The 19,203-nt window shown below is 49.3% G+C and overlaps 1 protein-coding gene across 1 annotated transcript in view; it reads right to left on the bottom strand.

Annotated features, from left to right (window-relative positions):
• LOC119103691 (collagen alpha-1(XI) chain) overlaps positions 1–16,199 on the bottom strand; it is a 39,029-nt gene extending 22,830 nt beyond the window's left edge. The window contains exons 1-5 of the mRNA XM_037227315.1: positions 16,143–16,199; positions 3,563–3,742; positions 3,166–3,260; positions 1,361–1,464; positions 232–394 (exon numbers count right to left, since the gene is read on the bottom strand). Of these exons, the coding sequence (XP_037083210.1) occupies positions 232–394; positions 1,361–1,455 (258 nt within the window). The 5' untranslated portion in view covers positions 1,456–1,464; positions 3,166–3,260; positions 3,563–3,742; positions 16,143–16,199. The remainder of the gene's footprint in view (positions 1–231; positions 395–1,360; positions 1,465–3,165; positions 3,261–3,562; positions 3,743–16,142) is intronic.
• Positions 16,200–19,203: the final 3,004 nt, after the last annotated feature.

Here is a 19,203-nt window from a genome sequence, read left to right as displayed (position 1 = left end):
GGCCCGCCGATCACCAGCAAACGACCGTGCGTCGTCTGCTGACCATCAGTGCTAACCATGTGCCTGCAGGACCTACCTGAAACGACTGGCTGCCGAGCAGAACCTACCTGGAACGGCTGGCTGCCGAGCAGAACCTACCTGGAACGGCTGGCTGCCGAGCAGAACCTACCTGGAACGGCTGGCTGCCGAGCAGAACCTACCTGGAACGACTGGCTACCGAGCAGAACCCACCTGGAACGGCTGGCTACCGAGCAGGTGCTGGCCCACGATGGTGACGCCTCCCGTGTCGAACTCGAGGCCAGCCGGTCGCTCCAGCGACTGGCTCAGCGGCTGGCCGCAGTCGGAGAAGAGTATGGCCGAGTCACCCTTTACCGCCACGGCCAACCGGTGCCACCTGCAGGCAGACGGGTGGCAGGTCATGCTGGGTCACAGCACACCCGGTCACGCTTCAGACAGGTGACACGTAACACTTCGGGCAAGGTCACATCACGCTCGGGCAGGAGTCACGTTACTCTTTAGCTAGTGGTCGCATCATTTCTCAGGCAAAGGTCCCATCACGCTTCAGGCAGAGGTCACGTCACGCTCAGACAGGGGTCACGTCACTCCTCAGGCAGAGGTCCAAAGGAACTCCACATCACACCTTGTCGGACAGGGGCCACGTAAACGTGCCGCACAAGGCCGCGCCAGGACATCGGGTGCTGTTAAGGCTCTTTGGAAACAATGAATGTAAATCGATCGGCATGTTTGTAACAGGAATGGTAGACTTATTTTCATTCAGCCAGTCACTGCAGGTTGAGAGCTATGGCGCATGCTGAGGCGGTATGTCGAAGGCAAAACAACACAACGCGCACATAAAGCAGACATAAAGCAGCCGTGTGCACAAGAACAGACAGTTCACGGGAATGGAAAAACTCATACAGACTGGAGCATTCAACCATCATCACATATGTTACAACGAACGCGGCTCATGGTGAGCTACAATGTTCCTTCAATTCACAACGACGCGAGTTCCCGAACAAAAGAACAGATCATCGTGCGCGGTGTTCAGTGACCAAGCAGCGATCAGGTTCTACCCGATACCCGGGCTCCACCCGGGTCTTGAAATGTTTTCAGAACCACGCGTAAGCACCTATTTTAAACATTTAAAGCGAACTGCTTACGAGAAGAGCGGCTAATTAAAGACGAACTGCTAGTATGCAAGTATACGTGGTCCGATACAAATCTCTGCAACAACAATTTCCCAATCGCTTTTCGTCGAAAGTGGACACTGGCCAACGTGTTTTGAGGACATCCTCTTTCGTCGACAACGTTTCGTAACGGTGTGCGCAGTATAGATGCATGAAAAATTCCGACCACTCACTTTCCATCGTTGACATTCATCGGGAAGTCGACGGTCTGCGTTTTTCCATCACCGACGGCAATTTGCAACTGCACAGTGTCACCGACAGTAAGCATCAGTTGGTCCTGTAACATGAATCATACCGGTCGGCGTAGACCGGCACGACGAGGAGCATAGATATGTTCTCTGTGCAAAATAGCGGCCAATCAACGTGTGTCGGTCCGGCGAGAGGTAATGTGTCACTTAGTCCGCGCGAGTCCTGTGATATGGAACAGCTCGGCGTGCTCAATTTATCCTTCATGAGATAATTGTGCGTTATTTCCCCAAAAAGACATTTTAACGGCAGCGATAATGCGCCATTATTTTCCCATAATGCGTGAACCAGACGGGAGCTGTCCTAACACAGAGCACGAGTGCTTGTACAACACCGAAAAGCATGACTTTCAACCGTCCTGCGTTGTCAGCCCTGTGCAGTAAATAAAGCCTTCTGTCAAGGTCTGTGTGAGCCACACTTTAGTGACCAGCCATTCAGTACAACACAGAACATAGATGCTCTGAGTCGTGAAAGTTTGGAGGCGTAGGAGATAGAGCATGGCATGCAAAGTAAGACTACCAGCCGGTCACATGCTACCCTCTTTCGGTGCAGTGCGCCCATGAACAGCACTGTTCAACAGACTACCGAAGAAGATGGGCAGAGGCAGACGACCATCCAGTGCCGAGTCACAGATCTTTGCAGATGGACGAGGGCGGTTCAAATTGTACTGACCACAGTCTGGGTAGTACACGCGGGAAAATATAAGGGTTCTGGCGTTATCGTCATGCGGGCATCGAGTTTATTTCTGGCAAAAGTCATAACACCACTGTGACGTAGGCGGACGGCCATGGCTCCGCCCTGTGCAGGAGACTGATGCGATGTGCGTCGAATGGAACTGGATGACACCTTGTTTGATATAATTTTGGAAACATTCCGAGCGATAAATTTGGAAAAAATAGATATCAGATGGTTGTAAAGCACAATGTAGAATATTTACCAGAGTCTGATTTTCGTATAACTTGCGATGTATGGAATCGGCAGGTCAGATGTATAAATCCCGTACGGCAAAGTAGATGTGATTAATGTGGGGACAAACACTGGCATATTGAAAAAGGACATTGCATAGATATTAAATTGCGCCACAGTTGAAAGCTTACGCTGGTTTTGCACAGCCTAACTAATAGACAAAGGACAATAACGGTGCGAAAATATAAACATGAATGGGTCCCAGATTTGACATCAGAAGCAACGCAGACCTGGCGATGGACACGTGGTTGCTTTGCAGATGACTTTCCATCGACACTTAGTTTCTTTGACATGGCAAGCGGTTGAGGCAAACCTGCTGGTTTTTGCTGATTTCACAAGAAATGGCCCAAAGCTTTCATTGCCTGTGCAAACTACCAGGGACCGCACGTGGTGTGAGGAAAGAAACGGTGTCCCATATACTCGTTTGTAATCGTATACTCTATACCCGGTAAGTGCTCCTCGCATATCCTAAGTACTCGTATGTACTCGTTTACCCTTTACTCGTACGCACTCGCTAATACGCAAACCCGAAACTAATGATCTCTTATATATCGATGATCATCATATCAATAATCGTGCCATCAACAACGAGGCCAGGTGACCGAGTATAATGCATGTTGGTCAGGCTGTAAGCATTCGAGCCCGACCGAGCAACGCAGGCGTCTCCGGCTGATCACGTCCTCGTGTAGATACATGCAGCTGCGCACACCTTCTCACGAACGCATCCTGCAATTACCCACTGACGCCATCCGGATCAGTCACTCACCTCGCCCTCATTGCTGTAGACGCCCAGCACTATGCCCGAGGTCCCTTGCTTTGGTCTGAGTGTTGTCAGGATCGAGAAGTCCACCGGAAACCGTCCTGGTCACGTGCGAAACACAGCTCAGCCGCGTAGGGACACGCGCTGAGGTCACATGCCGACAGCTAATGGTCTTTGCACTTAGTTGGATGACGGCTGTCATAGGTTCCGGGCGGATACCCACCCAGCACAGCAACCAAGACAGAACATCAAAGGCATGGTTGCGTCTCAAACAGTACCATTACCAGATGAAGCACATGGCTCGCGTTGAGCCGCCACGTGTCGGGAGAGTGGGACCAGCGGTGCCGCGAGATGGCAGCAGCCCTTCTTCTGGTCCCGGTGCGCCCGCGGAGATTGCACTGACCGGCCAGCTGAGCTGTGGGCACGCTGGCGATAGTGTCCGGCGATAGGTTGAAGGCGGTGTCGGGCGCAGCCGAGCCGTCCGGCTGCGGCCGACGCTCGCACCTGCCGGCCACCCTGGCCACCCCCAGCTGACCCGAGGTCACGCCCGCCTCCCACAGTAGGTCGGTAGGTGCGTCGCTGCCTGCAGGTGAGACAAGGTCACGGCAGGTCAGGGAAGGTCAGACACGCTGGAACGGCGACGGCTGCAAAAGCAGCACGGTCGCCGCACTCGTTGAGATGGTCGTGTAGCAACAAGCGCAATGTGGAATTGGCCAACTTCTTGATTTTGGTGCGCCATCCCGGCGTAGATCATCAGTAGAATGAAGACTGGTAAAAGCATACGGCTTTTTATCACATCAGATGGCGTAATGCAAGAGAATGCCGTGCCGGTGGCAGCACAAATACACTGTTATTAGCACATAGGAAATAATCGGTGTCGCTGTCTGTGCCGAGGTAAGGGCATGCTTGCGCGACTCATTTAGGAGGGATTACCGGTGTTGCTGACTGAAAGTCGTGACTCAAAAACTGAATATGAAACCAACCCGCTGAATATTCATATGTTATTCACGAATTCTCACTGTCTGACCAAAGGCACTCACCTGAGATCATGAATGGTCTATTTGTGGTCTGATCTTATCTCAGCTCCAGAGCTCGAGATCTGAGCTCGCTTTGTGGCCAGGTTTTGAGGAATGACACCTTTGGGCCAGTATTGCAAGGGTTTCGGTACTGGGCCAGCAGGGATGGCATATACCTATACTCCTCTGCTGGCCGTATTGGCAATGAACGCACCACCAGGCCGCAGGTGGTAGATTTCACTAACCCCGGTCCAGACTGGGGCGCTCTATCGCCGGAGCTTTCCTCACAGATTCCGAACATTTGATGTTGTGCGCATACCTGAACATAGCTTGCTTGAGCCGCCCTTGAGCATGAACTCGAGCTTACAACCCTCGATTGCAATGCATGGCGAAGCGCTGCTCACCTCTCAAAAACGCAAGGGGAACAGACAGTTGGGTTTTCCGGTCCATACGGGCATGCTTTTTGGCTACCTCGCCATGCATATCAAATAAAACACCTGGTAGGAGGGTAAGTGCGCCCCGTGACGGGCGCTCCACACATGAGGTGCCTTCCCATGTGTTAATTGTGATAGAGCTTGGAACACCTTTCCATGTCTTTGCAGCGCTAAAATTCAGCCCGGTGATCATTTCAAGGCGAATATGACAGGCACAAAAACCGTTAACCAGTTAGGAGACATCTCACAGAATTAGGCAACACTTCAAAGATAATTGGATGCAAAATTGTTAACCGAAAATAATCTGAAATGCCTACTACGCGCACCGATAGCACAGTCCTTGAAACTTGAATGTGGAGCAAAGGACGTCGTCGTTGTAAGTTGTTCAGTGCATTAGTGAGGAACATCATTCATATAGATAAGACAGAAGTATTGGCCTTATTCCTCGGAGAAAAAAAAAACAGGAGAATGGAGATATAGTTGAGTTGGTATTTCGGCAACATGCCGGCAACATGCCAACCGAAACGATAGCAGAAGTGAATTTAATTGCCTGCCGATAATCCTACTAGATTTTTCAGTTGTTTTGTTTTAACAGCAAGCCACAGTTTTTAGAGGACACCAATATCCAGGGGATAGAACAAAGAGCGATTGGCAGCCATTACTACGATGCAGTGCGTATCTAAGCATTATAATGCGCGAGCATACGTGTACATGCAAATGAATTCAAGCAAATAGGCATCACGCATCACGCTTCATTCAAACATGCAAGCGAGTTGAGGTAATGAGGCATCACAAATTGCGCATCAATTATCCACGCAAACGATTCCAATTGAACAGGCATCGCATATCACGCGTCAGACATCACTTACACATGTAAATGATTTTTAGCTAGCACACATCACACACAAAGGCACATATCACGCTCACATAATTGGTCACGATGAGCCCTGTATGTTCAGATTTGGTCGCTGACTTTTTATAGGAATAAATTCACTTATTTTCCTGTCTGGGTGGTCCTGTGCTCCGTAGGTGACTTTGAGCTCTAAAAGGGGTACGAGGTTCATACCTCCCTCAACTTAAGCCTGAGCGTGTTTTGCCAAAAAAAGGTGACGGAAAGAGGCATTCCCTGTTGTGTTTTCAGCGTCTCGCGGGTGTTAATTATATCTCAGACGAATAGGGCGCATGGGCTCCCCGACATAAACTACATCCCTCCTATGTTTTTCACGCAGTTTATACTTGATTTCGCAAACCACGTTTTTTTGCGTGCAAACCCCTAGAAACCCAGAACTGCATACCTTACATCCGTTGCCGCCGGCATTTAGGTTCCGAGATAGAAGACTTCACCAGATACTTTTTAAACTTATTGTCGTTTTTCCAAGCTATGCGTGCGCATGGTTTTGATTTTTTAACAATGTGTTTGATTTTCCAAAGCAAATGCTCATATATGTAAGGTAGTGCTAGGAATCTGTCTTCCGATAGGCCGTGTTCCCGCCTCCTACCACCCATCACCCCTGCGCTCTATACTTTTTTACTTCTTTCAACATTCCACCTTAAAAGTTGCGGGGAATGTCGGTTGTCTAAAAACAAAGCCCACGTTTTGTTTATGTTCTTTTTCACTACTTGATGAGTTGTTTAGAGCCACATGGAACATGTTACGTTTGGCTCTCCGTATGCGCAGCTTGACCACCGCACGGTCGCAAACATGGAAAAAAATTCAAAATAGTTGTTTATTTTAAAAGCACCTACAGAAACAATCTAAAAGTACCAACAATATGGGCATTGCCAGGGCAGTTCTGCTATTGTTTCGATAAAGACATGATGCCAAAGTATTAGGCCATCTATGTCTTCATTCTCCTGTTTTTTTTCTTTCGAGGAATAAGGCTAATACTACTTTCTTATCGACGTCGTCATTGTCATAAGGTCTTTTCGACGCACTCAGCTGCTAAGGCTGTATCGATTCTCTTGTCTCTCAGTCTGGCAGAAAGGGCATGCACCGCGGGAATTGAACTTCGAACCTTTGGCTTCCCGTACGCGCAGCTTGACCACCGGACTGTCGCAACCATGGAGAAAAGTTCAAAATTTGCGTTCATCCTGAAAACACCTGCAGAAACAATCTGAAAGTACCAACAATATTGGGATTGCTTAAAACGGCAAATTAAGATAAAAGGCTTTAGTGAGGCGCCGTAATGCCATGCTATCAAGCCTGACAAGATTTGCGGGGGGGGGGGGGGTAAAACAATCATGGGAGGGAGGAATAATGATAGCACACGCTCTCATGCTCCCCCACATGTATTACTGGTCAACTTTAAAGAAAGCTGCACGGCGGTCATTGGCGCCTTGTCCAAAGGTTGACCACCCACTGCGCGCGACTGGTGCCCCGCACTAAACAGATTTTTCATCGATGAACGCGGGCGAATTGCTAGCCGCGCGAGACACCTCTGCAGCTTTCAGAGCCCCGTACACGGAAACGCATCGCAAGCGCTGCCAGACGCGTTCGCTGTTATGAGCGAAAAGTCCCTGTCGAGGATGTGAGAACTGCTGACGGATAGCTCTGGCAAGTTACTGTAAGAACGCGGCTAAATCTGACGATGGACAGCTCTGATAATCCACCGTAAGAGCGCAGCTGAGCTGCTGACGGACAGCTCTGGCAATTCACCGCAAGGACGGAACTGAACTGTTGACGGGGAGCTCCTACAATCCGCCATAAGAGCGCAGCTGGACTGCTGATGGACAGCTGTGACAATTCACTGTAAGAACGGAGCTGAACTGCTGACGGACAGCTCTGACAATCCACTGTAAGAACGGAGCTGAGCTGCTGTCGGGCAGCTCTGGCAATCCACCGTAAGAACGGAGCTGAGCTGCTGACGGCAGCTCTGGCAATCCACCGCAAGAACGGAGCTGAGCTGCTGTCGGGCAGCTCTGGCAATCTACCGTAAGAACGGAGCTGAACTGCTGACGGCAGCTCTGGCAATCTACCGTAAGAACGGAGCTGAGCTGCTGACGGCAGCTCTGGCAATCCACCGTAAGAACGGAGCTGAGCTGCTGTCGGGCAGCTCTGGCAATCTGCCGTAAGAACGGAGCTGAGCTGCTGACGGCAGCTCTGGCAATCCACCGTAAGAACGGAGCTGAGCTGCTGACGGCAGCTCTGGCAATCCACCGTAAGAACGGAGCTGAGCTGCTGACGGCAGCTCTGGCAATCCACCGTAAGAGCGCAGCTGGACTGCTGACGCAGAGCTCTGACAATCCATCGTAAGAGAGCAGCTTGACTGCTGACGGAAATCTCCGGCAATCCACTGTAAGAACGGAGCTGGCTAAGATTGCTCAAACGCCGAGTCGATCGCTCCACCTTCTACGCTGCCAGGTGCGCAGCTGGGGCAAGTCGATACGTAGGTAGGATGGGGCGTTGATCACTGAGCAGCCAAAACTAAGGGTGCGAGTGGGCTGAACAGTGAGCTTTTTAGGAGAGGTGGTACCATTATTGATGTGTGCGCTGTTTTTAGCGACGCTGCATTATTTTGCAGGTACGCGCGCTTGAATCCAGCAGTAAAGGCCATGGCATATTTCCCAAACAGTGAATACCGTGCTGATGCGCGATGATTATGATGCTGCTGCCCATACAGTTTAAGTGCAAACTTGATCCAATTAAGTGTGGGGGGAATTTAGGTAATGCAATTAAAACTGCCGGCGGAAATTTGCCGTTTCTATCCTACAACTAATGTCTTCACTCCAAGCTAGCCAAATCAAAAAGTTCCAGGACGTTCCAGACAGCCTGTCTAAAAAAATAGTCAAGCCGTTAGCATCTGGTTCATTTGGATGCGTTCAGAGACACATCCAAAGTGTATACACGAACCATTACAATGACAACCTTCTGACGTATCGAGATTAGATCCACCAAAACAGTTGACCCGTATTACGGTTTCTAAAACGCTGTATAAATCGTGATCGTGGAAATCACCTGCTCATCCGCAGGCAATGTGTTGCGATGCAAACACTTCATGAAATGTAGGTACCGGCTTGTAGAGAGACGCGTCAAGGCCAAAGCATGACATAAATACCACAGTGTAAGGGATAAGGCGCTGACAATTGCCCAGAGACACCATGTATGATTGAGGAGGACATGGCACCACTTCATTTATCGTGAACCACGCGTTTAACGTGAAGGCATGCTATCACAGGACCCAATGCCTACACGGCTGTCGAGTAGAGTAGGATACACGAATAGGGTTTACAACTGATACCGATGGCTGCCAAGGCAGCATAGAGCTATGAGTAGACTAAAAAAGCTTTAATATAAATATGACACAGCCGTGAAGAAACGTCACGTAGCCTTGACCGGTCTGTCACCGTTCAGCTGTTGCGCATTTCGATAGCGCAAGTGAGACTAAAGCCCTGCCAGTGGCCTCACTCGAGAAACGGTATCAAAACAGAATGATGGAGAATAATACATATTTATTTACGTGTGCACCATATTTTGCGAACTCATTTGATGGTCATGGAAGCATCTTGCTGTAAACTTCTGTTGTTAGTGTACTATTTTCTTGTTGCGTATGAATTTCGAGTAAGTAGATACCTGTGCAAGTGTCCAGCGCCAACTTTTAAGACTAGACATTACGGTTTTAGTGTTACGAATAGATGCAAATTATTGAGATATTTCCGTAATCAGTATTATACAAATCGTAACAGTGTCCGAAGACAGAAGAAAGCAAAAATCAATAACACCGCGGTATGGCAACTACAACGACAGTTTGCTGGTAAGCTTGCTTTCAATAACGTTATTCAATATTTTACAAAATATTGCATACATCAATATCCTGATTTGATCGACCTGCAGCAGTTATAGACCAGCTGGTAGCATTTGCGTTAAGGAGCTATAATAATACGGATAAGCGAGAACACGGCTCCAGCACTAAAAGCGAGGATTCATGCGAGGCAGCTCAAGCCTAACTGACAAGGTCTGTTTGATAGGGTTTCTATGGCCTTGACTGCAATGTCTCGTGTACGTAAATATGTGGCTGGTTGTAGTGGATGGAAAAACCGTTGAGAAGATTCTGGATAGGAATGTAACTCAAGCCCTTCAAATATTCAATTCAAAGACCCAGCGGTAACCGGGCATATTCAGCAGGAACAGTAACATCAGTTTTGAAACAACTTGGTGCGTGAATATCACCCAACTCCTCCTATAAGAGCACGTGATCAGGAGCATCACTAGCCGGCGGCCAGTGTCGAGGCGGGGGCTGGTGTCACCGCTCCGACGGCCAGGAGCGCACTCAGTCACCCGGAAAACGGAGGTGACATCGTTACGGCACGAATGCAGCCTGATGGCTTTCACAACTTCTCTCTCACAAGAGATAAGACGGGGCAAATCACCAGGTGGCACGCCAGTGCGTAGCTCCTCTAGATCCATTCGATTCTCGCCACGTCCGACGACCCCACCCGCGGGCGGGCCCTGGCCACGTCGCTGTGCACCTCCCCGAGGTCACAACGGTCAGCGATGTCGACTGAAGCGTCTGTGCCCTGCTATGTGCGGTCGGCGATGACCCGGGGTCATCGCACAACCAAGCAGGCCCGGCCGCCGGGCCGACCGAGGGGTGTGCGGTGGAAACGTTAGCGTGCTACACTCATCAGCGTCTAGGAACAACATTGCAGGCGGCCGGTGACAGCTGAGACGTACCATGCGGACGGACCGCCGACCAGGAATTTGGGTCTCAGTAGTGTAAACAGTCGCGAAGGCAGCGGTGGGGGCGCTGCCTCGGCCAGGCCGGACGCTCGCCGCCTGGCCGGCCCCGCAGCACTGCGCCAAGCAGTCAGGCACATAAAATGGCAGGGCGGTGCGGGGCGGTGCGGCCACAAACAACACAAACAACAGGCCAAGTGATAACGTCACCTAGCAAATGAAACGCAAGGGCGGGATGGTGCGGGCCTCTACAGCAAACGGTGCCGGGCGTTACAGTCACAAACAGCATACATTGAAAACTAGCCAGGGAGTTGACGTCCTCCGTGGCACACAGCATACCGAATAAAGCGACACAGCCGCACACAGCGCCAGCACAGCCCACTGGACGAGCGGCCGTGACGGTGGTGGTACAGAACAGCGCAGGGCGTTACCGTCACCAGTTAGGGTGACGGGGGTGTCTAAAGTAAGGTGGTACAGTCGCGCCCAGCAAACGACAGGACGGGGTGGGGCGGCGCGGTCGCTCTATTACTCAGCTAAGAAGTGGCACGTGGTCGTCACACTGCACTGCTATGCCGCAAACAGAGCTGCGGGCGAGGTTATACAGGGAGTCTGCCATAAGACCAGCGAACGGCACATGGTACCAGCGAACTCAAAATTATCGGGGAAGTGCTCTGGATTTAAGGCAGACTTTTTCTCCGGACAGCCTCCACATGACCGTTACTAACATTTAGGGCGTATGAGGGAGTGGCTAGACAAGCGTCCGTCAAATGAATGGAAAGTTCTGCTCACGCGTGTCACTGTGATGTGTGCCAGTGTTGAATGGTGCACAGTGCACAGTCACTATCACATCAAGCACGAGCACGGCACAGGCACACCATCTGGAGGAGCTGGCGCACGTTCACTGCCAAAGCAGACACAAGTACAGACCAGACCAGCACACAGAGCCAACCGGAAGCGCAAGGCGTTTATACCGGCACAGCGCCGCAGGCACCCTTCATCACGAACAGCGGCTCGTGTTCAAAGCGGCAAGTGGCACTAGCTCGTGAAATGAGCGCCAAGTAATATTAGACGACATGTATAAGCGATACCCGCATAAGAGCTTGCTATCACATGCGCAAACTCACATTTCAGCGAAAAACAGTGACCGGTTTTATGAATCAATCTGGTAGTGATGGTTCAAGGGCGTAGAGGTGGCAGATATTTTCAGGACGGTGACGGCATCGCTGACCGAAGCCGTTAGTGTCAAACACCGACTGGCTTTGGTAACGGCAGGAGGCAGGAATATCCAAACATTCCAGGGGACAGAGCGGCACTCCAGAATCGAGTCTTAGCATTTTGCGAAAATAAAAGAGCGACAACGAGCCGATGGGTAGAATTAAGCAGAATAAATCGTTTTCTCTGCTATAAAACCAGCCCACCATGGGGCTGTCCCGTCCAGTTCATACAAAAGCGACTCCCTGGAACATCCGTGCCGCCTATATCTCAGGAATGGGCTGTCAATGTGCATTGGTCATATCCATGTAAGGGGAGTACATGAGTACTATGGTGATCAGCGCTTTGCAAAATTCTAAGTTGTGATGTGTCATAACTTTTCTTTTTCAAGTCTGGTAGTGAAGAGGCATGCTTATCGCAACAACAGGTTGACTGCTAAACAATTGTTTTTATTCAGACGTGACAGCTTTTAATGCTTTTCTGCACCGCATTTTCTGTACGTCTTGCCCCACTCGTCATTTCCTGGGGAGGAAAAATTAAGTGTCGCAAAATATATCCAGCATCGGTCAATCGATTGGGTTGAACTAAGCGGCAAAAGCAGGGATGATCCGACTTGCAAGCAAAAATTACAATAATCAAAATTTCTAAGAGACAAACGTATAGCTTTCTACGCTTCCTCCACTTTTTTTATAAACTTCCCTGCACGGGAAAGTTCATGCAAGTGCATACTTACAAGCCGTTCCGCACGCGTAGAAAGCTGCGCTTCTGGTGGGGTTAGACTGTTACGGCACTTCACAAGCTGAGACAAGCATGAAAAGCGTATCGTCCGTGCTTAAGTGCGATAGAAAGGATGGAGCTCGGTCGTGTATAAGGCAACATGCATTCACCGGGTTTCATAATTTTGGATCACTCAGTTACGCGGTGTTGTACAAAATCTCAGATTTAGATCAATTTCCGCTTTTACATAAAGTTATGGAAGACTGATATAGCTTTTCGGTTTTTCTCAGCCTGTCAGAGGTTCAAATCAAAAGGTAAGAAAACTATATCCATGGTGGTGGGTGTGGCGGCATGCAAGCAATAAGGTCAGGATATTGCTCTGTCCTTGAGACTTTGCGTTATGTGCCTCTAACGTCGTTTTGTAGTACTTACTGATTGGTTAATGCTATTAGCGGCCCGCCAGTTGTCATCCATTGAAACTGGCTACTTTGTGCATTTGATCAATGGAACCAAATCTGCCGTCCAAAGGCAAAAAGGCTTGAGTGCTATATTAGCTAACGGCTTTTACGCCTTTTTACCTTCGGACAGCAAAAATGATAAAATACCGGAAACGCGAAATGACGAACAGGTGTATTATAATGAAACAGAAACGCCACCGGGGTGAAAGGCCATGGCTATCTTGATAGCTCTGGCGACAAATGACGAGGCTGTTTCCACTTACATTCTCTAAACATTTCAGCCTTAATGCCGGATTGGGTTTTTGTCTAATAATACATGCGGAGAAGGACTTCTTTGTCATCTCTTTAGATGCGTAACAACCGTAATGCATAACAACAGTATCAAAACATGCGTGGTGAAGCATTTTGCCTCCACGCTTCATGCTTAGTCAGTAGGTCAAATACAGGTCAACGCGTGCAGAACAAAGTGTCTGCACAAAGACCGCGAGGCAGCCAGTTATTTATTGAGTTTTGAAGACTAACCGGTGTTGCGGTGTTTATGTACGTATTCTAAATTTGTCACAAACGATTGTCAAATATCTACATAAACAGCGCAATGCCAGTATATAGCTGTGGGATTTTTAATGCTGCCAAGCAATGCGGTCTTTATTTAGACATTGTGTAAGCAATGGCCTGTATTTGACCTCTTCACCCAGCATGAACGTAGTAGCAGCATGCTTCACAACACATTAAGGATGCAGTACTGACAGTTCTTATGTTTTGGTGTGATGCCTACACTAAGTACTCACCAGATTGTGATTCAGTTGGCGTGAACCACGTTGAACTGTAGATTGAATTTCATGTAGATTAAATGATTGATCGTTCAGTAACATTAAAGATTAATGTCCCTTTACGAGGCTGTGGCGCATTGCGACGCAATCGGCACTCTCATATCCCTACCCATGCATCTAAAACGTCCCTAAACTACAAGCCCCCCTCCCCCCCATCGGCGTTTGATTGGACGTCATTTTGGCATGACCTGGAAATGGTCTGAGGCCTGCTGACTCCCATGAGCAAGCGACACGAACTGTGACCAGCAGCGTGAAAACCCAAATAGACATGCACAAACATCAAATAATTTGGGACGGCTTTGTCCTATAAAAGGCCAACTTCTGACGTCCCAGAAATGCGACCTAAGAATACGTTAACCTTAAGATAAGTCATCGGGGTCTCACGGTATATATCACAACTCATAAAACAAACGAGTTCCGAATAAACACGTCTAGAGAAAAATGTAACTAAACGTGTCATAAACGGCGAAAAGGGCTTGGGCACCACATATTCTGTACGGTTCGTCAAATGCATGACACCATTTTGACCTGACTTAGGAAAACCCTATGATCGTTAGTCAGAATCATAATTTCGGTAATTTATCGACACACTATGTGTGCTGAAAATTTCATGCTGACGGTGCTACCTGTTCCAGACTTATACTGAAAGGTTCAGTAGAATATGCACAGCCCCTATCAGACCGTGGGCTAAAAAATAATCAATGTTTTTATGCATCTCAGTCACTTACCGCAGAGTGAATGCCAAGAACAACCAGTTTCTTCAGCCATAGACCATGCAATCTTCATCGTTACTCTGAGAGGAGTTCCGGAAATCAGATGCATCTTCCGACAGCCCCGCAAGCTCGCATAAAAACCGCAGTCAGTAATTTAACACTGGCTCTTCTGGATTAATCCGCGGCCAGGACGGTGTGCTGCATGGGTGGTTCAGTGACGTCACACCGACGAGAGCTCTACACGACAATTCGGGTGGTCTGTGGCCTCAACGCCTGGCTTGCCTCCAAGTTGTGCGGTTACATTACAAGTCTCCTGCAACTAACGAAGGCCCCGCGTCTGGGACGCAGTCCCATTGCCCTGAGCGGAGGGTCACATGGCGTCTAAATAAGTGGCCTGGCCCGACAAGAACATCCTGCGTATGCCTGGAGTTGAATGTGCAGAATGCCACGGCACGTTCTCCCAATTACCATGCTGTCTTTGGTTTTGCCAGGAGTTTTTTTTACTGATGCCCTTAGACATTTGCCTAGTTTTGACCTCAACAGGGACCTAATGCCTGACCAGAAGGCACCACCTTATGGTGCTTTGATTTCGACAGTGTATGACACTATAGTGGTACAGCCGAACACAAAGCGCAAAAGTGGCAATATCTAAGGTGCTCAAATGTGTTGGTTTGAAGATCTGATCCACGAGTTAAAACTATCGTACTCCAAGCAAAGATATGAAAGAGAAACGTTTTAGGACCCAACTGGCATCCATGCGGTGTCGCCTGTACGATCACAGCGTCCCCTCTGGGTGTCTCGAGTCAGACGAGCAGCGGAGGACGACACGCTGCCCGGCATGTTCAGCTCGGGCGATCCGGCGGCCGAGCTGATTCGATTCGACTCCATGATCGGGCACATGTTCGATCCGCGGCAAAATCTCCTCATCTCAGGCGCAGGTGCGTCGCTAAATGGCACGGCTACCAGAAGTATTGAGTTCAAATCTTGCGACGACAGTGAAACGATTCCTTGAAAGCTGCTTCCAGAAATCGGCGGTCCTCAAATAAATGAACACACAAACAAGCATTCAGAAAGTGAAGCACCTGAGTGCATGGACGTTGGGTCGGGCAGATAACTATGGGGGTATGCCATTGAGCAACGAAAACAGAGGTATTCCTCAGCGCATGCGCACATTCGTGAAAAGTCACCATAAATGAGGCACGACGGCTTGCATTGCGCACTCTGAGAGCCAGCCAATCTCTGCCTCTGATAACCGGGGCAAGACGAAGCCACTCTCTGATGTGCGACATGTGCGACAAACAGACGCGCGTGTCTGAGCTAACGTGCGGGGCTAGACGCTCTTTCAGACAGAACAGGAGCAGACGAAATGTCCTTTGAGCCAAGGTTGTATCCGCACCTTAAATGAAGCCAGGGTTCAGTTCTCTTCTGATGCCATTTTCTACCATCAAAATACAAATCTAATCCGATCCGCTAATAAGCTACTTGGATTCGGACCCCACCGATCTCAGTAGTGATTATACCCATGCTTTGACCCATATACCCAGCCCGAGAGATAGCACCATATATCGATGACGTCACATATCACCATTCGCTGACGTCTAGCGGCTAAATGACCGATGCAGTCGAGGCGTCCCTAAAACCCAGACTGATGTCTAGCAGCATTTGACATCACTAGGCTGACGGAGAAATCAGAAAACTTTTGCATCTGATCTGACTGCACCTTAGTCAGGGAGTGACGCTACTACTGGGACCCTAAAGGGTACATATCAGACCAGGCTGGGTGCCGACCAGGAAGAGGATGCTGCTGAGAGCCTGAAGGGGCACGGGAAGCCTGGTGGGCTAGGCCTGACTCTATGGGGTGCCAAGCAGGAAGAGGACACCACTGAGAACCTGAAGGGACACAAGGAACCTGAGGGGCGCAGGCCTGACCTGACTGGGCGCCGACCAGGGAGCAGACGCCGCCGCAGAGCAGCAGCAGCAGATGGCGGCGCCAGCTCATGGCGGGCTCGCGCGGGCGGCGGCGGCTCACTACACCATGCCGCCGGCGGCCGCGGCGTGGCTGGCGACGCTGCGACGGCCCGGACACGACGGCGGGCGCCGGCGGCGGCGAGACTGCCGGCCGGCCGCCGGAAGCTCCGGCGCCCGGCCTTTGGCGCCCCGCCGACAGCGAGCGCCGCCGCACGGTCAACGCCGCGCGCCGCGGCTGCAGGCCGGGTCGCCTCGGGCGTACAGCCACGGTATGGTCTGCAGAGGCGCTAGGGAAGCATATGTGGGTGTGAGCGTAGCATGCAGATGAGGATGGAGCAGATGGGGAGAAGAAGCGTGGAGTTTCTGTGGCGTACTTGAGGAGATGACGCGGGAGCGTACAACACCGAGAAAAACGTTGGAAAGAACTGATGCTGGCCAGTTATGTTTCCCTAGTAAATTATTAACCAAGTAACAGTTGCCATAAATGGGGGAACAACGGCACGTTGAAGCAACGTTGTGACTAGCTTGGGACCTGTGGGCACCAGTACATACAATCCTCGGATCATGTATGGTGCCCTGCTCATTGCAGCACTTTCAGAGTCTGTTTGATAAATTTCATTAGTCCCTTGACCTTTTCGTGCCACTTTCATTCGAGAACGCTTGCGTGATTTCTAGAATCAAGATGTGGCAGGAGACAAAACTGATTCACGCCTGCCACCTGAGCAGCGGCAATACTAGTATTGTTTCAGGAATCGGTCACAGATGGCAGTATAGTCGCCCAGAACGCTTCGTTTGTGTGGAATGGATCTATGTTAGTACATCCCGAATAGTCTTCCTAGGAAACCCGTGCGCATGAGGTGTTTAGCCGTACTGTAGTGTGCATCTTTCATTAGGAATCACGGGACAAAAGTATTCGTTCACTATCGCAGGTTCGTGCGATAGTGAACGACGCACTCTACACATCACGTTGATTGGACATAGGTTCGCCATGCGCCTGGCAATCGGTCACATTTCGTTGTTTATGGCTAAGCTTTTGTGATGTATAGCCGCAAAATCTCGGTAAGACATATGTCGTATTGAGCTGTGGTATACGTCATCGTAGATTTCATGGCCTGACGACGCTTGGTTTAGGCGCAGCGTACGGTATTTCTGCAGGCGGAGCATTGAGCGACGCTGCGCAGTTGGTTTCACTTATGCGTCTGCGCTGGTTACCGAGCTGACGTCAGCTCTTGAAAATAAATGTCAGTGGATCCGCGCACCCAGTTCTATATCATTATTTTGGCGGCGGAAAACCCCATGGCGGCGGAGGTACTTTTGCTGGATAAACTAATCTTCCCTAAATAAGAATACACGTGCGTATATCACAAGTTCAGCTAATGGTACCATGCATCCTTCTTCCTACGTTTGTTTTCCTATGTCCCGCATTAAATTATTGCCACTTTAGTTTGCTTCTGAATGCAGAGAAAAAGTGGAAACAATACAGCCGTGTTTTCAAGCAGACAGTTTCATTATGGGAAGAAGCCATCTGCACAGCGTCTGTTTCTGGTGTCAGCCATTGCCGCGCACTCCGACGTATGGTATTTAAAGACCCGGATCCTTCGTCGGTGAAGGTCGACATCCTAATGTTGTCGTTCCATCCCAAGCTTGATTTGCAACACGATTTGTAGCGCAATCCACCTCATGATTTTTGCATCTGCTGATTCAGTCTTGCGCCAGGTGAGATGTAAAGATGTAGGTACCTATCATCATTTTGTTCCTATATGGTCTGTGGCCTTGAATGCAAAAGACATGAGGCGTCGACGCTGACGCGATGCCTATTTCAATTAATCACACTCAGTTTTAATGCTTTAGTTAGCGTGTGACCTTTGAAGACATGTTATTTGATAGTTTCGTCAGGATCGCTAGACAGAGTACGGGTTTTACAGTTTGACACGCGCCCGGGTGGCCAGCTAAATACCCTTCGCTCGGGTGCGGGTCAATTTGACCCCCCTCGAGATCTAGGGGAGTAAGAAAGCTAGAGACACCAAATTTATGGGGTGTGTTGACCTGTACGTGAACTCATTCAAGTCAAAGTTTCAGGTTGTCAGGTCATGACCTTGGGTTCAAAAAAGGTCAAAAAGGTTAAGTTCCAGGTCGGTCTCCAAATTGCCCCCAGAACCTAGATAACCGTTTCTAAGCAAAAGTCACATACCCATTAGAGGTCAGTGACCTTGTTTGACTTTTTGAAGGCCAAGGTGAACAAAATCATACAAGATTGCTTTGTGTTTTGCATTTGACTGAGCAACACAGATTACGCTAGGCAGGATGTTCCTAAAAACAAAATGTTGACCCGAATCATTTTAGGTCAATGACTTTTTCTGACCTCTAATAAGTCCATGAAAGATGTATAATGCGGTTCCTGCTATCAATAAATTCCAAATAAGCACCAGAAACTATCCCATACAGCAAGCCCCAGGGTAAGAAAACAGGTTAGTTTTGACCTTTGCGTGACTTTCATACCTGACCTTAGGTCAATGTGATTTGCTTATTCAACTGTTGTGTTGCCTAAGAAAGCATCCCAGCGATGTACGGCTTCGTCTAACACTCCGTTGTTGGATCAGATTGGAGGATTCCCCAGAAATTACCTTCGCTGAAACCATGGCCTGCCTTTGACCTGCCATAGGTCAATGACCTTACAAGGTACATCTAAATGTTTGTTACCAAACAATCCACTATTTAATTGTCTACAGCTATGTAAAATTTGGCGCGGCTACGCCGCGCCGTTCGGAAATCATTCTGGAAAAGCCTTCGGGAGGTCAATTTGACACCCCAACCGAGCGCGCGTTAAAATAATGTCTACTTCGAGCAAATAAGACAAAATCGTTCCCTTAATCAGGTTAAGTGCCTATAACTTCACACAAGACCATGAGCGAAAGTAGCGCTGGTTAGAGGTGGATCCGGACCCAAGAAACATTTTACAGATTGAGCTATTGTTGTGTTTTGACTGCATAAGATGGCACTTAAAAAGAAAGGCACATCAGTA

Source organism: Pollicipes pollicipes, unplaced genomic scaffold (assembly GCF_011947565.3).
Source record: "Pollicipes pollicipes isolate AB1234 unplaced genomic scaffold, Ppol_2.1 Scaffold_5724;HRSCAF=6776_pilon_pilon_pilon, whole genome shotgun sequence".
NCBI lineage: Eukaryota > Metazoa > Arthropoda > Thecostraca > Pollicipedomorpha > Pollicipedidae > Pollicipes > Pollicipes pollicipes.
This window is presented reverse-complemented; position numbering and strand designations above follow the sequence as displayed.